The sequence below is a fragment of the Bos grunniens genome, chromosome 25, assembly GCF_055505025.1.
Source record: "Bos grunniens cultivar Pamir isolate PY7600 chromosome 25, Bosgru_T2T1.0, whole genome shotgun sequence".
NCBI lineage: Eukaryota > Metazoa > Chordata > Mammalia > Artiodactyla > Bovidae > Bos > Bos grunniens.
This window is the reverse complement of record NC_141189.1, coordinates 20336866-20363840: the sequence shown is the minus strand read 5'-3', so window position 1 is coordinate 20363840 and position 26975 is coordinate 20336866. Positions and strand designations below refer to the sequence as shown.

General features: G+C 39.0%; 1 protein-coding gene across 16 annotated transcripts in view; it reads left to right on the top strand.

Annotated features, from left to right (window-relative positions):
- The window catches only part of TNRC6A (trinucleotide repeat containing adaptor 6A), a 96800-nt gene that overhangs the window by 42068 nt on the left and 27757 nt on the right, over nt 1-26975 (top strand). For 7 of the 16 annotated variants that reach the window (XR_015154615.1, XM_086375277.1, XM_086375276.1 and 4 more), the window contains 6 exons: nt 9168-9566; nt 19379-21949; nt 23161-23337; nt 24039-24214; nt 25337-25369; nt 26890-26970. Coding sequence is in view for 14 of the 16 variants with exons in the window: in XM_086375271.1 (XP_086231397.1) it covers nt 9168-9566; nt 19379-21949; nt 23161-23337; nt 24039-24214; nt 25337-25369; nt 26890-26970 (3437 nt within the window). In the remaining 2 variants the exon portion in view is untranslated. The remainder of the gene's footprint in view (nt 1-9167; nt 9567-19378; nt 21950-23160; nt 23338-24038; nt 24215-25336; nt 25370-26889; nt 26971-26975) is intronic. The other 9 variants (XR_015154616.1, XM_086375279.1, XM_086375280.1 and 6 more) reach the window with 3 other exon arrangements.

Here is a 26975-nt window from a genome sequence, read left to right as displayed (position 1 = left end):
TTCAGCTAGCTGCTTCTTTCCCTTTCCACCTCACGCTTAAAATATAAGAAGATGGAATTCAAGTTATTGGGCCTCATATATAGGGATAGTTGGCAAGCATTATTTCTGTAGCAGTAAAATGACATTATGCCTTTCCTCGATTTTCTTCTGAAAGCTGCAGAGTGGGGAAGCAACAAAAGTTGGAAACACCTATCTTTGGAATTTCTTGATATACAGAATTTTCTAATCTGCTATGAAGTTTTTATCAGGTTTGTGCTTTGTGAAACTCTTGACTGCAAATGGATAATGTTGCTGTTATTCATCAGGAAAGCTGAAATAATTGATTTTTTATTTTATTGCCCATACTTGTTTTCACTTCTCTGAACGTGAGGCAGATTCTTTAAAGTGAATGTTATTAAAAGCTACCTTATTATTTTAGTAGAACAACTAGAATAATTAATTTGAGAATTTAGGCTTAAAGAGATTATAATTACATATTAGAAACATTAATAAGGAAGAAAGATAAATATTATACATGGTATTGCCTGATAAACAGTAAAGTTTAAATATACTAGTTTGTTACATGTTAACTTTTCTTCCCAAAGTTACTTTATTTTGTGACCCTTAAGAGCATAAAATAATTCCTTGTAATAAAGGTTTTAAGGACTATTAATCTATAGATGACACAAACTTTTTAAAAATATTTGAACAATTTTGTTTTCTAACTGACCAGCTTTCATTGGTACATGCCATCTTGCCTTCAAAGAGGTTGACTTTTGTTTTTCCCATATAATGATACATACTGAGATTGGAAATAGTAATTCTAGGTTAATGTAAGTTTGCCCAAGCACTCTATATTTTATAGATGCTTAGTAATTTTAACTATTTTTGTCCTTTGAATAATTCAAATGAAAATCTGTATGTGGTTTTTTATTTTCCAGACATCCATTTAATACTTCTTTCTGTTAAAGTGAAACCATATCTTAAAATGGCAGTTTGTATACTATGGTTATTATTTATGCTTGTACTTTTAGAAGATTTGCAGTGTAGCCAATAGGAAAACTTTTATGCAAAGCTGATTTGTAAACTTCAAAAGGATAATAAGGGAAGATCTTGAGTTATTAAGATGTATTAACTGATGTTTTGGGGAGTTCAGTAGTAATACAAGGTGACTGATGGCTGGTTTGTATTTAAACTGTTCTTTAAATTTGTAGATAGCTGAAGGAAAGTTCATTTTAATTTTTTTCTGAAATGTATTAAAATGTTAACAAATTTTTTAAATGTTATTTTAAAGAAGCAAATATTCATATAAGATAATTTCAATCATTAAGGAATAAGAGTACATAACAACTTGTTTTTACAAATTTAGAGGTTGGTATATTTAGAACTTTGGATATTAAATTGGTTTTTTTTATTGGTTTTTTATTTGAATGTAAGACTATTGCTGTGGGTTTTTCTTTTTTTCCAATTAATTTTTTTTTAGCAACAGTTTAAGGTTTACAGAATGAAATGATGTTTTTACATTTAGAAATGCCATAAAATTAGGATAAAAGTAGAAAAAAGCAAAAGTTAATAATTTAATTGTAATATTGTTTCACAGAGTCTTGATTTGGAGTAAAGTGCAGGAAGATGTGGATTTAAATTCTTTCTTGAGTAATTTTTCCATTTTCAAAGATTAAAATGCTTGTTTATTTCTGGGCCAATTCAAATTTTGCCTATCTCCTTTAAACTGCAAAAGACAAATTGGGTCATGGTATGGCCAAAAAAAAAAGTAAAAGTGAAAAATTGCAGTGAATATGTTTTATACTAGCTGAATGAAATTTCTTCAGAATACTTTTCTGATATTATGGATAATGTTAGGGCTAATTAGAATGTCTTTTCCACACTAACAAGCATATTGACTAAACTTGTCTTGTTTTCTGGATGTTGGCTCTGGATTTCTTTTAGAGCAGGTGTTTGTGACCATTGAGTTACTCAGCAGTGTACTTACGCAGTGACCATCACTGTCCTTACTCTTTCTACTTCCCTTGGTCATTCTTTGTCCTTCTTCATTGGTTCCTGATTATTCCACCTCTTGAACGTTGGTGTTGCAGTGTTTCATCCTTAGTATCATTCTGCCTTGTTTTTTGGATTCAGTCATCTCATATATGCTGACGGTTAATAAGTTGTTGTTCAACCAATAGTTCTTGACCATTTGCTCTGTTTGGTTCTGGGAACACCAGTGGAGAAAGGAAGAAAAAATAAGAAACCTGCACTTACAGAGCACATTGCAGTGTAAGAGATGCCCCCGAGTTTTGTGGGAGTGGGGGAGGGGCATTGTCATAATATACTTCTAATATTAGCTGAGTCTGGGAGAGGGAGAAGTTGGGGGTTGATTGGTTGTTTCCTAGGAAAGGTGGTGGACAGAAATATTTTGAAGAAAGGAATGTCATAAGAGAGCATGATACCTTTTGGAAAACCACAGACATTTGATGCAGAAGAGGAGATGTATGTGGATATAGCAGGGTTATGAATCTGGAAAAGTGGTAAACAGGGGCTGTGTTAAAGACTTTGCATTAATTCTGAGAGCACTTTAAAAATATGGATAACACAGGGCACAGGTTTGGGCAAAGAGTGAAAAGAGGGTAGGGTGGGATCACCACTTAAGTCAAGGAGACTAGTTGGGTTTTTGCATGATTGAATTGATGAGTCTAACCTATTCTTTCTAAGTCTTGCCATTTCTTATTTTACAGCTTCATAGCTGTTTTTTCTACCTGTATGTTGAATGCTAAACCCATATTTTTAAGAAGTTCAAACTTTCACTGAATTCTAGAACCATCTTGCTCCCAATCATTTAGCATTCCTATAGCAATGGTTTTCATAGTTTACCTGAGGCCACGGGAGGCTCCCTGAAGCTCTCTTGAGACCCACAAGGTTAAAACTGTTTCCATTATAATAGAAAGACTTTATTTGTCTAGTTCACTTATTCTCCCATGAGTGTATAGTGAAGTTTTCTAGAGGGGACACAGTGTGCAAATCACGACCAACTGGATGCAGAAGTGGTTGTGAGAATCCACCTGCCTTCTGTTAAGCCAGATGTTAAAGGGATTTGCAAAAATAAAAAACAATGCAAGCTTTTTTTTTTTCTTTTTTTGGGAAATAGTTTTTTTTTTTTCCCCAAAAAAAAGAACTTTTAATATATAAAGGATTTTCCTAATGACTTAATAAATATTTAAAATTTTTTTTAAATTTTCTAGCATGGTAAATATCTATAGGTGTAACCCACATAAATGAAAGATTTTTGGTGTTCCAAATTTTTAAAATTGTAAAGGGCCTTGAACCAAAAAGTTCAAGAATGGCTGTCCTATAGTAATAAACCTACCAACAACAACAACAAAAACTAATTAAACTCGTTCTTTCACACATACTTTCCAGATTTAATTTTTTCTCTATTTTGTATCTTTGTAAATGGTACCACTCACTACTCAAATTCCAGGCCAGAAACCTGGGGTTCATCTGCCTTTTTTACCTAACTGGTAATAGTAATCACTAATGTTTATTGAATACTAGCCATGTGCCAGATACAGTTTTTATTGATAATTCTTTACATCCATTATTGTGTTCAGATCAAATCAGATCAGTCGCTCAGTCGCGTCCGACTCTTTGCGACCCCATGAATCGCAGCACTCCAGGCCTCCCTGTCCAACACCAACTCCCGGAGTTCACTGAGACTCAGGTCCATCAAGTCAGTGATGCCATCCAGCCATCTCATCCTCTGTCGTCCCCTTCTCCTCCTGCCCCCAATCCCTCCCAGCATCAGAGTCTTTTTCCAATGAGTCAACTCTTTGCGTGAGGTGGCCGAAGTACTGGAGTTTCAGCTTCAACGTCATTCCTTCCGAAGAAATCCCAGGGCTGATCTCCTTTAGTATGGACTGGTTGGATCTCCTTGCAGTCCAAGGGACTCTCAAGAGTCTTCTCCAACACCACAGTTCAAAAGCATCAATTCCTCGGTGCTCAGCCTTTTTCACAGTCCAACTCTCACATCCATACATGACCACAGGAAAAACCATAGCCTTGACTAGACGGACCTTTGTTGGCAAAGTAATGTAACCCCCACAAAACCTTATAGATATAGGTATTAATATTTAACTTTATTTTACAGATGAAGAAAAGGTACAGAGGGAATAGATACCTTGCTCATGGTCATGAAGCTACCAAGTTTCAGAGCCAAAATTTGAATCCAGCCAGTCTTTTGAACCTGTACTTTCTTCTTTGTTCTGTAACAGTTTATGTAGGATAGATACATGTTTCTTGAGGACTTATTTACCCACACACTCCTTGTGAAGTCATCTGGGCCAGGTGCTTTTTTAGAGAGGTAAATCTTGCAGGACCTTTTAATGTCTTCTGCTGTTATTATAGCATAGGATCTTCTGCTGCTCTGTGAGCTCATTTTGGGAAACTATATTTGTAGAGCAGAGACTGGAAAACTATATCCTGCAGGCCAAATCTGGCCCACTGCCTGCTTCTTTATGTGAAGTTTTGTTGGAACACAATCATATCCATTCATTTACGTGCTGTCTGTAGCTGGTTTTTGTGCTACAGCAGCGAGTTGAGTAGTTGTAACAGAGACTGTATGGCCTGGAAAGCCTAAAATGTTTACTATCTGGCCCTCTACAGAAAAGGTTTGCCAAGCCATTAGCTGGGTTTTCTGTTTTATTGGTGTATATTTCACATAGGATCTTGTCTTTACAGACTCTCTACATATGAAGTTATGTGTTTTTCCCTCAGTACTATTTATATTTCTTCTTTTATTTCCCCCATTGTGTGAGATTACTAAAATTCTGTCTGATGTATTAGTAATAGTGTTAATGTTGGTATTCGATCTTATGCTGTGCCCTACAGCAATTTGAGTAGCATTTGATTTAGAGAGAGGTTTTGTAACAATGTGCTAGCTTTTTAAAACATGAAGTATGCGTGGTAGTTTTGATCAAACTATCTGATCCTGATGGATGATTTAATAATTTCTTCATTTTTTTTGTGATAATTAGTCTATTTTTTCTGCCTCTTCTGGAATCTTGTAAATAATTCCCTCCTCCAGTTTTTCTAATTATTTATAAGTTGAGCCTAAAGCATCTCATTTTTTAAAAATTAGGTTAACTGGTTGTTTACTTCTCTCTTAGAATCATGCCTTGGATTTATTGGTTCACTGTTTTGCATTTCCAAAAAATTGAATCAACTGTGTAATAGTTCAGATCAAAATGTAAAATTATAGCATATATTGTTTATAGTCTTTTAAAACTATTTGTATCGTATATTTAAATCTTTATTTCCTTATTGATTCACATTTAAAGTCATTGGTTTTTGTTTTTATCTTTACTGATTTCTTACCTCTTTTTTTTGTTGGATTTTTAACTTGAGTTGGTTTCTTCACATTCTCATTCCCTGGTTTAGTCATGTCTTAAAATTTATTGTGTGTATTGCTTTCATGATTTTTTTTTGATAGCTCTAGAGTCCTGGTATTTATTTCCTCTTCAACTCAAGATTTATTTGAATAAGGCAGTTTTACTTGCTAGTTTTTCTAGTGTGATTACATTGTAGTCCAGGAATATCATCTGTATTATTCCTACTTTTTGTAATTCATTGATATTTTCTTTAGTGCTGAATGGTATGCACTTCCTGACTATTTCATGAGTAATAGTCAAAAAAGGTGTTACCTGATTTCAAGGTTTTGCTTTTTTTTTTTTTTCCAGTTTTTCTTTTCTGTCTCCACTTGGTTTACATATTTTGATATTAAGATTTGGTATATAAAGGTTCTTACCTGGTTGTTTCTTTTTTAGTTGGTTTCTTTATCAAAATGCAGAATCTTTATAATGCGTTCTCTTTGAATTTTAAAAGTCTGCTTTCATCTAAATTTTGTTAGCATTTCTTGTTAGTGTATCTGTCTCTGTACTTTTTTCCACCAGTTGTCCTGAATTGTTTTGTTTCAGGAGTGATTTTTGCAAAGTGTATTCCTTAAGTTTGTTTTTTCTTTTCTTAACCCTTTTTATGGTGTTTATTAACTAGTTAACCATTCACATTTTTATTGTGATTACAGATTTTTGAGGCTTATGCTTGGCATTTCATTTTGTATTTCATGTTAAGCACAATTTTAAAATAATTCTCTATGTTGCATTTTCTGTGTCTGTTGAATGGTTTTGTCATTTTTCCCTCTTCTGGTGGTTTAGATATTTACTGACATAATTAACCTAAACTTTACACGTAGACAGTAGCCAGAATTGCTCATACTTATTTCTGTTACCCAGCAGCCCCGCCCGTATCCTGGCACACCTGCATGCACTGTTAGCTCCTTTTTTCTTTGCTACGACATCCCATGTTTACATCTGAGACTTTACTTCAGATTATTTAGTTTTATAATCAGTAGTTACGTCTCAATGTTTTTTGCTGGCGTCACTGAAGTTTTCTAGCCCTAGAGACTAGTATCTATCAATATTTCAGCCTCTTTTTCTCTGTGGCACTTTATTGATGAAAAATACAGGAGTTCTTTGAATTTTTGAGGTAAGTGTGGGGTTGCTGGGTGACCAGTGTAATACTGCTTCTGAATTCCTACTCGCTTCTACAGTAGCGTTAGGGTTCTTGTACGTGTCTCCATGTAAGTTATTTTCCTACTTTCTTGAATGTACTAAAGAACAGTTTCCTGTTGCTATCTGACATAAATAACATATTGTTTGGGTATTAAATTGTTGTCAGTCTTTTCCCTTTAGGAATAAAGTGGTGGACAAACTTACTTTTTAGCAGTGGGTAACTATAAAACTTGAAGGTTGCATTCAATTGCCAGATACCATACTGAGCTCAATACTAGGCATGTGAAAGCGGAGTTAAGAGTTTTTATGTGCCTTATAATATCATAGTTAACATATATTTGATCCTCTTGGTTTCAGATATATTTTAGAATATTCTAGTTCCTTATTTTCCTCACAACAAAGGAATATACATTACTGTTACATTCTAAGAGCATTAACTTAGGCAAAATTTTCATACATAAAGTAATTAGACCTAGAATACACTGGGCCCAAATTGTTAATAAGAGGCTTTTCAGTCGTCAAGAATAGAAGGATTTTGAAGCAGTAGTTGGAATATTTGTAATCTAAGGAATTTCTCCTGAACTACAATTTTTTTTTGTATTACTTTAGAAAAGTAATTTTTAAAGTCAGATTTTTAAAAAATAAGAGGTCAAGATCATATATTAGTATCAGTAATATAAACTAAATCCTCCAGCTGTTCAGAGAAAGAAGACAATAATAAGGCTAGACCATTGAATGAGAGGCGGCTGTAGATCTGAGGGCTTGTAAGAGGAAGTTGAGTGACTTGGAAACAATCTAGGTAACCAGTACTTTATCACAGAGTCATATACATTGTAGGTGTTTGATGAATATTTCTTTTTTGGGCTGCAGTAATGGCTTCTGTTTACTAAGTGTTTACATTGTGCTGGGTATTAGACCAATACTGTCTATATCATATAGACAAGGAAAAAGATACGGAAATAACCTAGCTCGTGAGTGGCGGGGCTGTTTTAGTTTCAGGCCTGGTGCTCTTGAAGAGTTTTCTGTGTCCTCAGCAATCACATGGAGATGAATCACTGTTTATTTGACGGTGGCATCTGCGAAGCTGATTAAATTGCTACAAAAGAGTAAAGTGGTATTGTGCCAATTATTTAAAAATAGACACTACGTATAGGCATTTTATTGCAGATTCGGGTCCAGGCCACCACGATAAAGTAAATACTGCAATAAAGCGAGTCACGAATCTTTTGGTTTCCCAGTGCATATAAAAGTTATGCTTACTCTGTCCTGTAGTCTAAGATATTTAATAGTACTATGTCTTTAAAAAGTGTACATACCTTAATTTTAAAATAATTTATTGCTTTAAAAATGCTAATCATTAGCTGAGCCATTGCGGGTCCCAATCTTTTTGCAGCAGTAATATCAAAGATCACTGATCGTAGTTCACCATAATAAATATAATTAAAAAGTTGGAAATACTGTGAGAATGACCAAAAGGTGAAACAGACTGACAAAGTGAGCAGATGCTGTTGGGGAAAAAATGCCACCAATAGACTTGCTTGATGCAGGGTTGCCACACACTTTTCATACAAGCATGCAGTATCTTTGAAGTGTGATAAAGCAAAGCACAGTAAACCAGAGTATACTGCCTAGCCTTATGTTTGGTGCTCTGTAACCACTATTAACATACTTAACCTTAGGATAGCTCTGTGAGCAATAGGTGTTACCCTGTTTCACAGAGGAGACCACAGGCTCAGGTTCATACAGCTTGTCCAGGGACATAGAGCTTTTTAAAGGCATCACTGGGATTGAAACCTGGGTCTATCTGGCACCGACAGTTCATAGACCGTATAGACCGTGCTGCCTCTCGGTAGTTTTAGAGATTGGGTATAGTTTCCCTGGTTTAGAGTATTTCCACCAGTTAACTTATTTAATCTCTTTTAGGAGTCCAGAAATTCACTGTAGTTTCCAACTGTTTGTACCATAGACAGTTTGTGTTTCTCTGATTTGCTTAAGCCAGCATATTCAAATTATTTCTCTAGTTTAGGTTAGTCTCACAGATCTCATCGTATGATCTTTGTATTTTGTCCCCCTTCTGAATTTTTCTTATTTGATTCAGATTTTACATTTTAATAACAAAAAACAATGTTAACCTTGTGTAGCAGGATTATTTTTTGCCCTTACTCTTGTGTTGTCTTTCAAAGATGAAAACTAGGGATCAAACGCATTAAGAATGAGGTAAATTCAGAACAGTCACCCATGACTTGAGGATTCTTTAGGGACTTCCAAAACTTTGTCAACTTTGTTCTTTTAGTTACTGTGAGTTACAGAGTTGTATGAGCAGTGCTTGTTCTCTAATCAGAGATAACAAGAGAAAGAGATGGTGAGCTGAGCTGTCATCCAGGACAGGGAATGCTGATAGCTGTCCATTCCTTTATCGGATAGGTAGTTAGCTGAAGTAAATATCTGATGCTTGGCAGTGATCCTTCCCAAGAAAACTTGAGCCCGTGAATGAGGATACCCCTGCACACATAAAGAGTCTATTCCTTTAGGATTGTTTTCCTTGGGGCCTTTTTGCTTAGATGGCTTGCAATAGAGGTACACTTTACTGGCTAATCTTTTCCACCCCTTTTCTTTTGTTGGGATTAGTGCCAGAACAGATAAAGCCCAGTGTAAGCCAGCCTCAGCCTGCCAACTCTAATAACGGCACTTCCACAGCAACCAGCACTAATAATAATGCCAAGCGAGCCACAGCCAACAATCAGCAGCAGCAGCAGCAACAGCCGCAACCGCAGCAGCAGCAACCGCAGCAGCCGCAGCAGCCGCAGCCGCCACCACAGGCCTTGCCTCGGTATCCCCGGGAAGTACCACCTCGATTTCGCCACCAGGAACATAAGCAGCTTCTAAAGAGGGGTCAGCATTTTCCCGTCATAGCAGCAAACCTGGGATCTGCTGTTAAAGTGTTAAGCAGCCAGTCAGAAAGCAATGCTTTAACAAATCAACAGCCACAAAATAACGGAGAGGTGCAGATCAGCAAAAACCAGTCAGGTGAGAGAAGGCATTTCTTACGAGACTCCAACTATCGTCATTAGTAGTGTAGCAAGTTTATAAATTCATGCCTATTTGGTGATGTATTTGTATTCATCCGTATCTGGGTTGTAAAGTAAGAATTCTATGTGGGAACTTGTGAGTGGGGAATCTTAAAATGTTTCCTGTAAGTTAACTATCACTCTCCCTTCAGATCTTAACCCATTTTAGTAAACAGCTTATAGAGCTAAAGTTATATGCTAACCAGTTGTGCATATTAACTGCATTTAATCCTCAACAACCCTGTGAGGTATCAGCTGTTCTTATCTCTGCATTTCAGTAGAGGAAACTGAGGCACCAAGACAAAAATTACTTGAGATCAGTTACCACGTGCCGTAAAAAAAGACCACCACCCATGAAAGTTCTGTTCAGAGCACATGCATTCGGTTATTATCCTAGAATGGCTTTTCTCAGCTCATTAATGATTGTGAGGCAGAAAATAAGTTCAGTATGTGATTACAGTTTTCTCAGAGTCCAGCTTATTTCCCTGTGTTGTGACGATTGGTTTGTCCATTCGTTTATTGAACTATTTTGATGCTTTTATCCTAAGCCATGTAGAGAATTGAGGATAATCATGATTCCCACACAGGAGAGCAGTAGCAGACCAGTAACCAGCCCGAGTCTCTGCAGCCAGATGGACCTGGTGTTTTAAGTCCTGGCTCCACAGTGTACCAGTGTGCAACCTTGGCAGGTCACTTAATTGCTCCGTGTGTCCGGGTCTCATCTGAGAAGCCTTTCCTAACTGTCCCAGGTGGACTTACTCACTTTCTGCCTCTGTGCTCTCTTCCATACCAGGAACTGCTCTGTACTTTATCATCCAGTATTTCCCAGCTAATCAGTAGCAGAGCCTGCACTCACACTGAGATCTGTCTGACTCCAAAGCTGTGCACGTAGCAACCATGCCGTGCTTTGGCAGCCTACTGGATGTGATAGGTGAGGAGGCAGAGGGCACACGTGATTTTCTGGCATAGGTAATTGGAGAAGCAAGTTATTGGAAAGGATGCAAACTTAAATCATCAGCCTGAGTCAATACTTACCCCTACACGCTTATCACTGTGTAAGCTTGGCCAGATGACTTATCAGACCGTCCTTGCTAATCTGTGAAGTGTAGTGCCCAGTCTATAAGGTTGGCTTGAGGATTATGCTATGTGACATGTTAAAGCAGCTAGTTTAGGGTCAGATATTTAGGCACTGCATGAATTATTTTCCCTGAGACTTTTCTAGAAGGACCTGTGCTTTTCAGGAGGAAGAGTCTGGTTGAGACATGTTACATCTAATGCCAAGCAATGAATAATTTTGTTTGAAGTTCCTCTAGGAAGTCAGCTTGGAAGCAGTTGTATTGAGTCATCAGCATCATTGTAGTTAAGACTTTGGAGAGGTTATATATGCAGCAAATTCTTGAGTACCTACTGCAGGCTAAGCAATGGTGGCATACTTAACAAACAGGAAAGTGGGATAGTAACTTTAGGAAATACATGTTGAATATGCTTTTTCAGTTGGGGACATGAAAGCAAAGCTGTTTCTGAAATGGAAACAATGGGAGTTCAAGAATTTTCTCAAAGATCGGTATGGGTCAAGAAACCCAAAAGTGTTATGGGTATACATTCAGGTGAAAAGAAGCCTAAGATGTGGACATAGGAAGAAGTCTTCAAAAAAACAAAGGGCTGAGAAGGAAAGATAGCCCGCCTGTTTCTAAAACAAGTTCACAAAGGTGGACAGTATTAATGTGGAGGCTAAGATGGAAACAAGATGGGTACAGCAGTCGGACTAAAATTTAGAATTAAATCCCCAAACAGAATGCAGAAGAAGATGCAAGCAAAGCATTCTTCAAGAGAAGCAGACTTGTGCTTTTGTCTTTTTCTAAACATTTGTGAATCCCCTTTTACCAGCATAGTTTCATATTTATGTTAAAATATCTTTGTAGGTGCTACTAGAAATGATAATAGAAACCTAATGGAGCCTTCGGTATCTGTTTATTAGAGAGGACTTGTTAGATCAGTCCTGGCTCCTGAAGGGCTGATAATAAATAATAGTGACAGTAATACTATAGTGACTGACTAACCCTTATGGGGTGCTTATGACCCACACACTGTTTTAACATGTTTAATTTTCATCTTACAGATTAGAAAGTAGCCTAGTGATCAGTGAAGAGCAGTGTACTGGACAGTATAAACAGCATGAACGATAGCCCAGAAACCTGATAATTGCGTGTTGTGAAACTACATGTAGTTCAGAAATGTGGGGGCACATCCTTGACTGTCTTTGTCTATTTGTATTTGACTTTTTTAGTTTTCTGACCAGAGAGAGGTGATGGAGTAGATTTGACATTTAAATTGATACATACAGAAATTTACTTGAAAGTTTTCATAGTGAAGGTGAGGAGTGCTGGATACACTTGCCTTGGCTTCAAAGAATGCATTTCTCATTTATTCACTGCAGTGAAGAGGAGGGCTAGTGCCTAGTCTAAATTAGAGGTCACACAACTAAATCCTTCATAGGCTAGCAGGTAAGTAGAGTGAAGGATGAAAAGAAGTCATGGGAACTGTGGTAAAGGTATGAATTTTAAGTTTCTTTTGAACCGCACAGCTCTGCAGGTGGAGTTGCCAGTTTGTGGCTGTGCCGCACACACGTAGCGATGGTTGCAGTCGCCACTCTCTCTCACAGTGATTTCTTAAAGCCTTAAGGTGTAAGACCTTACTACTCGCCAAATAACCCTTGAGTTTGAGGAGACTGATGTGCTTTACCAGGGCTGGCGGCAGTGTTGCTCTTGTGAGCCAGAGTGTTCCAGGTCACACTTTATCATCAGCTGACATGACACATTCAGAAGAATTAAGTAGATCAGCAAACACCGTATACCCTCCACTCAAATCCAGGTGCTGTCAGTACATTATATGTACATACACATGCACACGTGTGCCTTATTTCACTGCACTTCACCTTTATTACTTCTCCAGATAATTTTTTAAAGAATAAAGTAGTGTTCTATACAACTGTGACACCACAATCACCCTTAAGCAAAAGAGGGATATTTTCAGCAGTATCCTGTGATATGTAGTTTGTATTCAGAATTTTGCAGATGGTACCAAGAATGTGTTTTAGTTTATAGTGAGATGCAGCTTAGCACACATACACACCATTTATATAAAATATAAAGCTTGCAAAACAGCATTATGCCTTGCATATGAATGAATTCAAATACAGCATTTTGTGTGGTTACTGTTCAGTTACCTACTGTGGGAGAAATGAGATATAATCAAGAGAAAGTACACAGGAGTTTTCTATTATGTTAGTAGTATATTTCCTAAGGTGAGGGGTATGTGAGTTTTTTTGTATTAATGCTATAGATTTTCCTGTGTTTCTTTCTTTTTTTTTTTAAAGAAACTTAAATGTGAAGTATAATGGTGAATTACTAAAAATTGGGGCTGTTTTAATGAAAAACTGTTAAAGTTACCAGAAGTGTTTAAAGGTTAGAATACTGTCCATCTGCCTGTGCTCAGCTGTCCTTTTAGTGCAGTAAATGTGCGTCCTTGCTGTCCTGTCACTTCTTGCTCTAAGTGTGTCCCATGGTCTGTAAACATATTTAAGTCTTTATAATCTTTAAAAGAAATTCCTTTAAACTCCCATTCTCTTGGGGTTATTGTAGAATTTCTCTTTACTTTTGAGTTCTTAAAAAAATAATCTATACTTGGACTCTTTAATACATTGCCTCAGTCCTCTGTCATCTGGCTTCTGCTCACTTGATTAAAATAGTTCTTGCTAAGGTCACTGATCTGAATGCCAAATCCAGACTTTTTTATTTTTAATTGTGGTTTAAAAAGCAGACTGACTTACCCATTTTTATCTTAATAAGATATCTACATTTTTTAAAATCGTTGACCATGTTCTCCTTTTAAAGCCCTTTCATTCTTTGGTTTTCCTTTGACCAGTTTTCAGACTTTATTCCCTCCCATGGCTTTGTTTGATCTCTCTCCCCAGTTTTATGTTTCATGTCTTCTGGATGTCTTCAGCTGCTGTTGGGCCCTTCAAACTCAACATGTCCGAAATTGAACTCAATTATCTTGCCACATACTGGTTTTTCATTCTGGATCCCATTGCTCGAAAGGTTGGCTCCCCCCTTCATCCACTCACCCATCTAGAAATCTTAAGCTCATGCTTCACTCTCCCTCTTCTTCACGTCTCACAGGCCTCTGGTTTGCCATGCCCAGCTGGCTTTAAGTCCGGAACAGCTCTTGGCTCTGCTCCCTCCTCTGCACTGCTGCCACCATTGACTGAGTTCAGGCACGCAGCATCTCTTCTGCGTCACCCCATCTCTCCGACCAGAAGCCAGTCAGGATCCATGCATTGCATCTGGTTGTGGTACTGCTTCTGTCTTTAACCATCTTTAACCTAGGCTCTCAGCCTATTTTTCTGGAAGGCTGCTACACCTATTCACTTACGCGTTATCTGTGGCTGCTTTCCAGCTGCTGTGTAGAGTAGTCACCACAGAGACTATTTGGCTGGCAGAACCTAAAATATTTGTTAATTGGACCTTCACAGAAAACCTCTGCCAGCCCCTGGACTAGAGATTAGAATAACTAAGGAAAACATTTTTCACTTTCTCGCTCAAGTGCTATTTGAAATTGTGCCTCTAAAGTTCTCTCATATTCCAAATGATAACATTTCATACTTCCTGGAAATGCTGTAAGGCCTTTCTTTCTGGTGAGATTGGAAGTCTTTAAGGCAAAAAGCATATGTTTGGCTATTTTGTTTGTTACATGGTACATATTTAACTTAGAAAAATGTATGAATTTTCCTGGATCTAAATTCTTCATGAATGAATTATGCAGTTCCCTTGAATTCTCACCAGTCTTTGCTTTGCCCCATGTATCTTCTTTCTGAATAGGTGCTGTTAATACACTGCTATATTCTTCTTCTTTTTTTTTTTTCCTTTTGGCCATGCCTTACGGGATCTCAATTCCCCAACCAGGGATTGAACTCGGAGCCTCGGTAGTGAGAAAGCAGAGTCCTAACCACTGGAGTGCCTGGAATTTCCTCCCTCCCCACCCCCTTTTTTTAAAAAATTGGAATATAGTTGGTTTACAATGTTGTGTTAGTTTCTCCTGTACAGCAGAGTGAATCAGCTGCATGTATATATATCCCCTCTTCCTTGGATTTCCTTCCGATAAACGGGAAGATGACCTAAAGGTAACCTAAAGGTCACCACAGAGCACTGAGTAGAGTTCCCTGAACTAAACAGTCAGTTCTCATTAGTTATCTATTTTATACATAGTAATATACATATGCCAATCCCAGACCTCCCCACCCCCCCTTCCCCACTTTGTGTCCATACGTTTGTTCTCTCCATCTGTGTCTCTATTTCTGTTTTGCAAGTAAGCATCTATACCATTTTTCTAGGTTCCGCATATCCTTTTTTTTTTAATGTTCTTTTTGGGGTATAGTACTAGAGCTGCCCTCAGTCTTCCTATGGTAATTTTGTATGAGAGTGGGGTGCTGATTTTAGATTTCAAGTGTTTTTTCTCAGTTAAATGCAGCCTTCCAAATCTTGGTTTAAATTTTGTATTTTGCAGCATACTGTGAAACTGAACTGTCCACTTTCCTCCCACCAGTACAGGGGTTTACAATCTCACTGTTCCTCACAATTTCCTGGGAAAGCGTGACTGTCATCTTCTACTTACTAATGTTGCTGTATGTTTATCTTCCAGATCATTTGTAATGGTGGATTCTGGCTTCCTTGTGTGTTAAGGGAAGTGTATTATTTGACTTCTTTCAATTCTGAAGTAGTCTCCAACTGTGAAATGTTTTAGTTGTGATCAATGAGGAGTCCTGCACTTTTCACCCGACTCCCCCTGCCCCGCCCAGCCCCCCCCCCGCCCCCACCCCCGCCCCTGACACACTCAGATTTTTCTATCTAAGCTAAAGTGTTTCTCATAACAAAAAGTGGTCTTTGTTACTTATTGTTGGTAAATGCAGTTTTTTGAGGTAGCCTCTTAATTTATGTTTTTGGGAAAGTATCAAGTATGTTCCAGATTAAAAATGGAGTTTTAGCTAATAATTACTGATGGCATCTCTTATTTTCCTAAAATACATGGGCATACACAGCAAAAGGCAGGTGTGGACCATAACCCCCTCCAAACTAGGTCATGGCCAGATTGTGAGAAAGTTTCACTACCATTAAAGATAGTAGAATTGGTTTGCAGAGTGTATTCTGCTGTTTTCTGGGGCGTTTTGCTTTTGATGTATTCAGACATTAAAAAAGAAAAAACCCTTACCTTTCTTGTAAATAGCCAAGTTTTTGTTTTTTTTTTTTAAATGGTTTCTTTGCTTTTATGTATACAAAATTCTCATCACAAATTCATGGTTTCATCTTTAACACTTGAATCATCTGGATTTACTTTTGATAGATCATCTCATTTAAGAAATCTTTAAAAGTATTGAATATTCCTTTTCTTTAGGTGAATTAAAATGCTAACCTTTGGCATATAACCTTAGATAATATACTTGGGTCCATTTCTGGGTTAATTTTTCTGTTCTTACATACTCTGATAGGACAGTGCTGTTTAGTGCATGATAAAAGTGGATTTTATGGATTTTATTTATATGTCTTATGTGAATTTTAAAACCTTTATATCTCTTTAATCAAATTACCGACTCTTGTTAGTAAATTTTTATAATTAAACTCAGAAGGAACATTGTTATATCTTCCTATTGAGGAGCAAGTTTATATTTAATCAGGTTATCTGCTATGACCTGCAATAAAATTTAATTGAATATTTTTGTTAACTTTATTTCAAAGCTTCCTTAATACTTTTTGTGGTTCCTATAATTAGGATCCTTTTCCATCCCATTTTCTTGTTGGTTATTCTTGGTGCATAGGAAAACTGGCTTTTTACATATTAACCCTTTTTGTTTCTTTTTTACTATCTTGACCTCATTTGGGTGTCATATTTCATCAGTTTGTGCTTCTAGCACAAACCTGAGTAACTGTATTGATAACAGATTCCTGTCTTTTCCCTGTTGTTAGGGGAATGCTGATTATGTTTCAGTGTTAAACCCCAGGTCCATTCCTTTGTTTTCAGCTTGGGTAGTTTTGTCTGTCTTTCTCAGTCTTGTTTTCTTATTCCTGTTGAATGGGAAGTGGCAAGACACACACATGCAAATAATATATCAGAAGTACTTTTGTTATAGACCATGGCTTGATTGTTTTAGATTTGGAGAAAAGTGGAAGGTTTGGGACTTGCTGATGTTCTGGATTTGCTGTTCACAGGAAAGAATCAAGGGTAAATCTTAGGTATTAGGAAACTTACCAAGATGAAGAAAACTGGAAAAGAAGCAGGCTTGTTTTTTCCTTTGAGAGGAGGCACCTGTGGAGGTATAATCTAGGAGTTAATAACCTTTTTGAGATATCTAAGTAGAGATTTAAAGTAAGCACATTGGTGTATGGTTTCTAATTTTGCTCTTTATGAGAGAGGTATGGTAGAATGAAGAACTTTGCAGATAGGATTGAAAATTATGATAATCATTGATATAATTAGTGAAAAATAATGGCCCTCGTTTGTATCTGAATCAGATACAGTTCAAAGCAATTTTAGTTAGCAATCATTTAATCCTTACAACTCTATGAGGTAGCTACTATTACTATTCCCACTTTATAGATGAAGAATCCAAGGCACAGGAAGATTTGAGGGTCTTACCTATAGTCACACAGCTGGTAAATAACAGAGCGACTTTTAAACCCAAGCAGGGTGGCTTTGAGAGTTTTACTCTGCAGCACTGCACCAAACTGCCCTTCATAGAGCACTTATTTGAAGCCAGCAGTGAGCTGCATACTTTACGTATGAAGCTAGGTTAACTAACAACCAGGTAAAGAAGTCCGTATGTACTGTGTATATTCCCATCTTACTAGTTTGGTCATACAGCTACTGCACAGACTTCAGTCTCGGTATCTCTAGAGTTCCAGTTATGTTCTGAGCCACCCCGCTTTTTTACTTTAGGATGAATTCTGATTTTCTCACCTTATTTTCTACAGCCCTTGAGCCTCCATTTCTTCATCTGTAAAGGGAAGGTAATGCCTACTGTAGGGTTGTTTCGAGGATTCAGTGACAGCATTCCGCATAAAGCATGTGCTCCAGCGTGCTGAATGATACTGCCAGCAGTGCAGGCACTGTCTGTTAGTGAGACTGATGTTTTTGTGTCCTTTATTTCCTGAGAAAAATCCTCCTCATGGGCACTGAAAGATGAAAAGCTTTCCTTGGAAGCTTTGAACTGCCAAGTACTTTTTAATTAGAGAGTGGAAGTCAGAAGCACTTTGAGAACTTCTGAGAAAATACATGTATTTAATGAGTTACGTGTACATTTTTTGTCTCTGTTTCATCCCCCCCCCTTTTTTTTTTTTTACTATTCTTTCTAGCTCTCTTCACCTTTTGCTGCTTAGCAGTTCTGCTTTGAGAAATAATGATGCATGTTGAATCTGATTTTCCGTATCAGCAATACCCTCATGGGCTTTTCTGGTTCCTCAGACAGTAAAGAATCCACCTGCAATGCGAAAGGCCTGGATTCGTCCGGTGGGTTGGGAAGATCCCCTGGAGAAGGGAACAACTACCCACTCCAGTATTTTGGCCTGGAGAAGTCCATGGACAGAGGAACCTGGCAAGGTTACAGTCCACGGGGCTGCAAAGAGTCGGACACAACTGAGTGTCACTTCACTATACCCTCACAATGAGTGATATTTTACTTTCTGGGCTTATAGCACCTAGTGTTTGGTTCATTATATCTGGGACATGACTTAAACATATGTATTACTTACTAAATATGATTCTGATAACTACTGTAGTAAAGAACTACAATATGAACAACCCCCTGAGGAAAGTCTAAATGCCCACATCTTATCTCTGAAGATTTCTAACTTAACCAGAGTTTTAAACTGAATGAGAGTGATGCATTTGGGAAAATATTATAAGCAATAAAATAACTAGATGATAATACATACCAGTAAGTCTTAAGTTTATAGGATTGTATGACTAGTCATTAATGTCTTGAATGTCAGCAGTTGAATTTTTAATCATAACTTTGATCTTTAGCATATCAACCGTTTTCTGTTGTCTTCTAATAAACATGGCTGTTAACACATTTTTATGAAGGCAGTATTTCTACTTGTGTGCTGTATTTTTCAGATTGAATTTGAACACTAATGAAATGCAAATATAATGGAAAAGGCTTTATAATTCTTATAAACTTGTTATAATACCCAAAACAGTTGTGTGAAATAGCTGTTCTATTTGTTCTATTTGTGTAATAGTTGTTCTATTCTATATGGATAGAAAAGGATTCCTAATATATTTCTAGTACATTTCGCCAAGTTTGGCCTGTCCACTTGTCATTTCCCATTTCCATCCCAGGCCCTTCCTTCCTGAGGTTGGGCCTCTAAGCCTAGGTTGCTCCATCATCCTAATAAATCATTTCTACCTTATCCTTCCTGATCCAAATTCTTTATTTGCTGATATGTTCATTCATTCATTCATGTATGTATTGAGGAGCTATTATGTTCCAGGTACTACTCTGTGCTCTTGGAATAACATAAATGAACAGAGCAGCAAAATTCCCTGCCTATGTGGAATTAATTATTGAATATGGAAAGTTAGTGGCTGGGATATAACCAGTGCCCTTGTAATTATATTGCCAAGTGTTATATTTTGTTGAGGAGCCATACACATTTATAATATATTCATCATTTTTTCAAACACTTGATATATTTTTGTGTTTCTTCTTTATTCTAGATACAAACCACAATACTTCAGGATCCCAGTATGAAAATTCAGAGCGGGGACCTGTGTCGTCTGCAAGTGACTCTCGTACAAACTGTAAGAATGCTGTTGTGAACGACTCCCCTGAAAAAGAAGCATGGCCCTCAGCCCCTGGCAGTGATCCGGAGTTGGTTTCAGAATGTATGGATGCTGATTCTGCCTCCAGTTCTGAATCAGAGCGACCCATCACTATCATGGCTTCAGGGAGCACAGGTGGTGAAAATGATGGCCTTCGGAATAGCACTGGACTTGGATCCCAAAACAAGTTTGTGGTTGGTAGCAGCAGCAATAATGTGGGCCACGGAAGTAGCACTGGGCCGTGGGGTTTTTCCCATGGAGCCATAATAAGCACATGTCAGGCCTCTGTGGATGCTCCTGAAAGCAAATCAGAAAGTAGCAACAATAGAATGAATGCTTGGGGCACTGTAAGTTCTTCATCAAATGGAGGGTTAAATCCAAGCACTTTGAATTCAGCTAGCAACCATGGTGCCTGGCCAGTATTAGAGAACAACGGACTTGCCCTAAAAGGGCCTGTAGGGAGTGGTAGTTCTGGCATCAATATTCAGTGCAGTCCCTTAGGCCAGATGCCTAACAATCAGAGTATTAACTCTAAAGTGGGTGGTGCTTCCACCCATGGTACCTGGGGAAGCCTTCAGGAAACTTGTGAATCTGAAGTAAGTGGTACACAGAAGGTTTCATTCAGTGGTCAACCTCAAAATATTACCACTGAAATGACTGGACCAAATAACACTACTAACTTTATGACCTCTAGTTTACCAAACTCCGGTTCAGTACAGAATAATGAACTGCCTAGTAATACAGGGGCCTGGCGTGTGAGCACAATGAATCATCCTCAGATACAGGCTCCCTCGGTTGTAAATGGCACTTCCCTTTCTCACCTTAGCAATGGAGAGTCAAAAAGTGGAGGCTCTTACGGTACTACATGGGGTGCCTATGGTTCTAATTACTCTGGAGACAAATGTTCAAGCCCTAATGGCCAAGCTAATGGTGACACTGTGAATGCAACTCTAATGCAGCCTGGCGTAAACGGGCCTATGGGCACTAACTTTCAAGTTAACACAAACAAAGGAGGCGGCGTGTGGGAGTCTGGAGCAGTGAATTCCCAGAGTGCATCCTGGGGAAATGGTGCAAATTCTGGAGGAAGTCGAAGAGGGTGGGGAACTCCTGCACAAAACACTGGCACTAATACACCCGGCGTGGAGTGGAACAAACTGCCTGGCAACCAGCATTCCAGTGACAGTGCAAATGGCAACGGTAAGAAGTTTACAAACGGATGGAAGTCTACTGAGGAAGAGGATCAGGGTTCTGCCGCATCTCAGACAAACGAGCAAAGCAGTGTGTGGGCCAAAACGGGAGGTACAGTGGAGAGTGAAGGTAGTACAGAAAGCACTGGACGCCTCGAGGAGAAAGCGACTGGGGAAAATCAGAGTAGGGACAGAAGGAAGATGGATCAGCACACGTTACTCCAAAGCATTGTAAACAGAACTGACTTAGATCCACGTGTCCTGTCCAACTCTGGCTGGGGACAGACTCCTATTAAGCAGAATACTGCCTGGGATACAGAAACATCACCAAGAGGGGAGAGAAAGACTGACAATGGGACAGAGGCCTGGGGAAGCTCTGCAACACAGACTTTTAACTCAGGGGCGTGTGTAGATAAGACTAGCCCGAGTAGTAATGATACCTCATCTGTATCGGGGTGGGGAGATCCCAAACCTGCTCTGCGGTGGGGAGATTCCAAAGGCTCAAGCTGCCAGGGGGGATGGGAAGATGACTCTGCTGCTACAGGAATGGTCAAGAGCAATCAGTGGGGGAACTGCAAAGAAGAGAAGTCCGCATGGAATGATTCGCAAAAGAACAAACAGGGATGGGGTGACGGACAAAAGTCAAACCAAGGGTGGTCCGTCTCTGCCGGTGACAACTGGGGAGAAAGGAGTAACCATTGGGGAGAGGCTAACAAGAAGTCTAGCTCAGGAGGTAGTGACAGTGATAGGTCTGTTTCTGGTTGGAATGAACTCGGTAAAACCAGTTCTTTTACATGGGGAAATAACATTAATCCAAATAATTCATCAGGCTGGGACGAATCTTCTAAACCGAATCCTTCCCAGGGATGGGGAGACCCTCCAAAGTCTAATCAGTCTCTAGGTTGGGGAGATTCATCAAAGCCGGTCAGTTCTCCAGACTGGAACAAGCAACAAGACATTGTCGGATCTTGGGGCATCCCGCCAGCGACAGGCAAACCTCCTGGTACAGGCTGGCTGGGAGGACCTATGCCAGCCCCAGCGAAAGAGGAAGAACCCACGGGCTGGGAGGAGCCATCCCCAGAATCCATACGTCGCAAAATGGAGATTGACGATGGGACTTCAGCTTGGGGAGATCCCAGCAAATACAACTACAAAAATGTGAACATGTGGAACAAAAACGTCCCAAATGGCAGCAGTCGCTCAGACCAGCAAGCACAGGTACACCAGTTGCTACCGTCTGCAGGTACCATCTCAAACAAAGAGGCGAGCAGTGGCTCCGGTAAGTTCTCGTTTTCTGCAGTCTTGTTTCTCATAGTACTTCACAGTCACAGGAGCCTTGTTTCAATTTACTGTTTTTGGATGTGCACACAAACCTTTTTTTTTTTTTAACTTTAATCCAGGAGAAGTTTGTAGGGAAGAAGATTATGGGGAAGGTGTTACTGTCGGGAAACGGCTCTGCCTTTGGTAGTATTGGCTGTGAATCCCACGCACTCCATTCTCTATCTGGAAGGTTATAGAAGGCAGAATTGGAAAAGGGATGTCAAGTGGGAATACTGTACACTTTCCTCATCTCACTTTTTCTGACTCGAGCTGTTAAATTTTGGTTTTATTATTTGATTATCCCCAGAAATAAAACAAGTACCTAAAAGTACAGTCCTCTAAAAATCTAGATACTGTAATTGGCCATAGAAGGGATTTATTTAAGTAGGCATGTTGAATACAGTGGGCATGTAATATGACAGTGACATTTTTCATTAGTTGTCATTGAGATGTACTGTCTTTTTAATGGAGGTTTCATTGAATAATAATCCTGTTGGATGTAGAGACAGAAATATTTTCATGAACTAACGTTTCAGCGCCTAATTCTTTTTTCTGAGTATTATTAATTTAGATTTAATTCTTAGAAGAAAGGTATATGTATCTAAGGGGAAGGCTGTTGTGGTTCTTTTAAAACAGTGTGTTCATGGCTTGGCTTTGCCTTTGTTGATTATGGTTGGCTTTGGACAGCCTAATAAATTTTAAGAAGTGCTGTCCAGCGTATACAAGTAGGATGCCTACCTATCATTAGTCTTATTAAATTACATTTTCCAGAACAGTGATGTTGAAAGGTTGTACTTATAGTAAAAGTTTTATACACATACTGTTACCCAGCTTGATCACCTGCTTGACTAGGTTTGACTCAGAATGACTTGGCTTTTCTAGGAATTAAATTCATCCTCAAAGGAGGAAGACTTGCCATAATTAAGATTATTCAAAAGAATCTGCTGTGCACCTCGAGGGCAGTTCTGAAAGAAGAGGTGAAAGAAAAGTATAGTTAGATTATAATAATGGAAAATTATTTGTCTTCTTTACATAAAACAGAAGCCATCCTTTTTGCCCATCACAGCATCATTATTTAATACACAAATGTGAAGGTCTTCTTTTGTTCCCCAAGTATTCCTTATTACCCCTTCAACCTGCTGATGACTTCTTTTCCCACACTTTCTAAAGGCTGGGGTGAGCCCTGGGGGGAGACTTCAACTCCAGCCACAACTGTGGATAATGGTACTTCAGCCTGGGGTAAACCCGTAGACAGTGGGCCTAGCTGGGGCGAACCCATTGCTGCGGCGTCCAGCACATCCACGTGGGGCTCCAGCTCTGTTGGTCCACAACCATTAAGCAAATCTGGTAAGTTACTGATAATTGCTGGTTTCCGTTGGATAGCACTGGTGATTCATTGACTATAATTAAGTAATTGGATAACGTTTATGACGTTGATAACGTATCCACATGTTATCGTAATTGTCAAGCAACTTTCATGCTATCCAGCACAAGAGACTGAGTATAATAGTCATGGAGACACATATCCAAGCGGTCTGGCTCAGGTACCAGACAGGCCCCTAAATACTATACAGATAATGAGCAGAGTTCAGGAAGGACCCTTAATATTCAGACAGACATTGTTACTATTCTTCTAGGGATTCCAAAGACCAAGTATAGAGATGAGATACTTTCTGCTTCTGACCTGCATGCTGTACTTTTGGGCCATTCTCCTTAAAAATATGTATTAAGATGAATTTTTAAAAGTTCCATTCATCCTTGAGTTCCTAAGCAAATACGAACATGAATGCCACCAGTGTCCCATGTTTAGGAATCCTCTGATTTGTAAAGGCATGAGAAGTGTTTTATCGAAAATTTTACTAAACTTAAATTCTTGTTTAGCTTTTAGCTCAGTATATTACATACATTTTTGCCATGCAAACCTGGGAAGGGAAATAAAAGAGGGTTTTTAGATTGTCCCCCAGCTCTGCCCCCTTAATGAGTGCTCATCCTCTGGAAAGAACTGTTTGACTATAGCATGTTTCTTTTTGTCACAAATCCACAATCAGGGCCAAAATCTATGCAAGACGGCTGGTGTGGTGATGATATGCCCTTGCCTGGAAATCGCCCCACTGGCTGGGAAGAGGAAGAAGATGTAGAGATTGGAATGTGGAATAGTAATTCATCTCAAGAGCTTAATTCATCTTTAAATTGGCCACCATATACAAAGAAAATGTCTTCGAAGGTAAACATTTCAAGGGCAAAGCCCTTGAAACTTTAAATTCCAAAGGTAGTTTCCCCACAGAAGATAACGTGCTTGCCTGCCCGTTTATGGCAGTCAGTATAGTCCAGGCAGTCCCCAACTTGGGTAGAGCTTCCTGTGTGGGCAGCCATCTAGAGAGACCTAGGACCACAGGAAGGTCCTTTCTCCCCACTTCTACAGCTTGACATCTCTCCCCCACCTCCACCAGTGCTACCTGGGACAACCCCTCACCCCAGGATGGTACCTGCAGTGGGGAGGATGAGAAGGGCAAATCTACATGTTGATTCCTCCTATCCCACTGCCAGTTCATCTCCCATTTCACCTCCTCGCCTGGAGCCCCGAACCTCCGCGTTACCCAGAGTTACCGTGGTCCTTATTCGTCCCCCATCTTCGTCCCTTCTCTACTCAGTAAGGTCCTGGGATGGAAATCCCTAGGAATGAGTAGAGCGTTTGGTTTTGCTTTTATGTGGACAAACCTTATTCCAGACCTGGCTCTACATCAGAATTGTAAGGCATTTGTTAAAAGTATAATTTCCTATACTCTAGGCCTGCTGTTGTTTTGAAAATTGAACCAAGTTTCTTGTTCTCAACGAGCTCTCCAAATGTTTCTGATGCAGAGCCAGGTTTGAGAAGACTAGTGTCAGATTTTCTTGGGGCCCATTTTCAAAATATGTGCTTAGTCCCCCCAGGTGATTCTGATATATCCTTTCCAACCTGTTTGAGAATGAATTCTTTTTGAGGGACCTAAGAAGTCAGATACCAGTAGCTCATGGCCAGGGTCCCTCCCTTTTGAACCTGGGATTCTAAGTCTAGGACCTGCCATTTTCATTTTTAAGACTTTTCTTCATTGGGCTGCAGTTCCCTATTGCCTCAGCATATAGTGTATGAATCGTTTTCCCATGTTTTACATAAATCATTTGATCCTCATAACCTTCTGAGATAGAATACTGATAAGGAATTTGAAACTGGAAAAGGTGGTGGCTTGCCCAGAGTTGCATAACTAGTAAGTGACAGAGCAAGGATTTAAGTTTAGGTCTTCCAGTTCCAAACCCTGTGTTCTTCCCACTGGACCATGCTGTTTTGTGACTTTGTCTTTCCTTACAGGGTCTGAGTGGCAAAAAAAGGAGAAGGGAAAGGGTGTGTAGCCTTTTTACTCTTTCTCCTTTGTTTCTACTAGTAAAAATCTTTTAGAAAGCAACTGCAAATATTTATTTAGCCTCTGCTGTGTGCCAGGTACTGTGCTTAGTGCTGGGGGTTCAGAAACACTAGGATAAGCGCATACTTCAGGGAGCTCAGGGTTCCGTATGGGGGTGTGAGCAGTGCTCTAAGGAGTGTTAGCTTGAGTTTCGAAGATGCCTGGGAGTGGGATGTGTTAGGAAAAGTGGTAGCCCGAAATACAGAATGTGGGGGGAAAGAGGTGACAGTCTACTCCACAGTTAGATTAGGGGCAGATACTAAAGTGTTTACAGTACGATGCCAGGTAATTTGAACTTTATTTAGCATAATGTATGGAGCCAATCAAATTGAATAAAAGGCAGCATCGGTTTGGTTTTTAAAATTGGAAGAAAGACCAAAGTTAGTGATCTCATTTAGGAAACGTCTGCATTCATTCAGGTTAGAAAGGACGGCCTGAATTAGGAAGCAGAAATAAATATTTAGTAGAAGGGACTGATGTGAGAGACATTTGGGATTAAAGAGACAGATATTAGCAACCAGTTAAGTAGGGGGTGGGGGTAAAAGAGGAAAAGGAATCAAAGTCAACTTCACAAACCTTGGAAAGGGTTAGATGCTTGCTTCAGAGACCTGCTTTCAAGGGGAAATTACGAAGCTGTGTTCTGTTCCGCAGTCAGAAGGAACAGGTAGTAGCAACGGGATAGGGAAATTACGGCAACAAGCTGAGAATGGTTCTGTGATCCTTTATGGGCGGCCTTGGTCTCTATGGCTTCCAGCCTCCCTGTCTACCAAGCTGCTAATCATGGACCATTTGTTCTCTCAGCTCATGTTTCCAAGTGGTTTCCGTACCTTCCATACCCCAACCAGCCACGGAAAGCCAACACCGAGTAGGAAGAATCCCAGCTTTAGTTGCTGCTGGGGATATTGTGTTCTTGGCAACATAAATTGGAATTTTAAAATACTCTTTCGTATGGAAACATATGGTGTTTTTTCAGTACAGTGCACATAGCATAATTAAATTATGGTTTTAATTGGTTTCTTTGGACTAACCTGAGAGCCTAGTGACTATTTTTACTTTGCTTTGGTGTGAGAATTCTACAAATCCAAATTATAATTAATTTTTTAGAACACAGTCCACTTGTACATTGGAAACTGTCTGATGAACAGTTCTCCATTATCCAGAGGACCTGATTTACTTTCTGTGGGTCATCAAGGCCCTTTGCTTCTGTCTTTTCCTTCTGACTGCTTGCCCTTAGAGATTTCTCTGTGCATTACAGCTATACCAGAGGACTGGAGCAAAGGAAGTTGAAAATCAAATAAGTTGATTTTTAATTATTAACAACTCTGTGAGAAGAGTTGGTTGGAGGAGAAATTATTGGCTAAAAATGAGAGTTGGGAATTGTCTTGAAGTTTAATTAATCCATCATTATACCCAGATAAATAGAGATGGCCATGGCATCTTTCTGCTCTTTTATTTTACAAAGGGAATGATGAAAGGTGGAAACAAACAAGAAGAAGCATGGATAAATCCATTTGTTAAACAGTTTTCAAATATCAGTTTTTCGGTAAG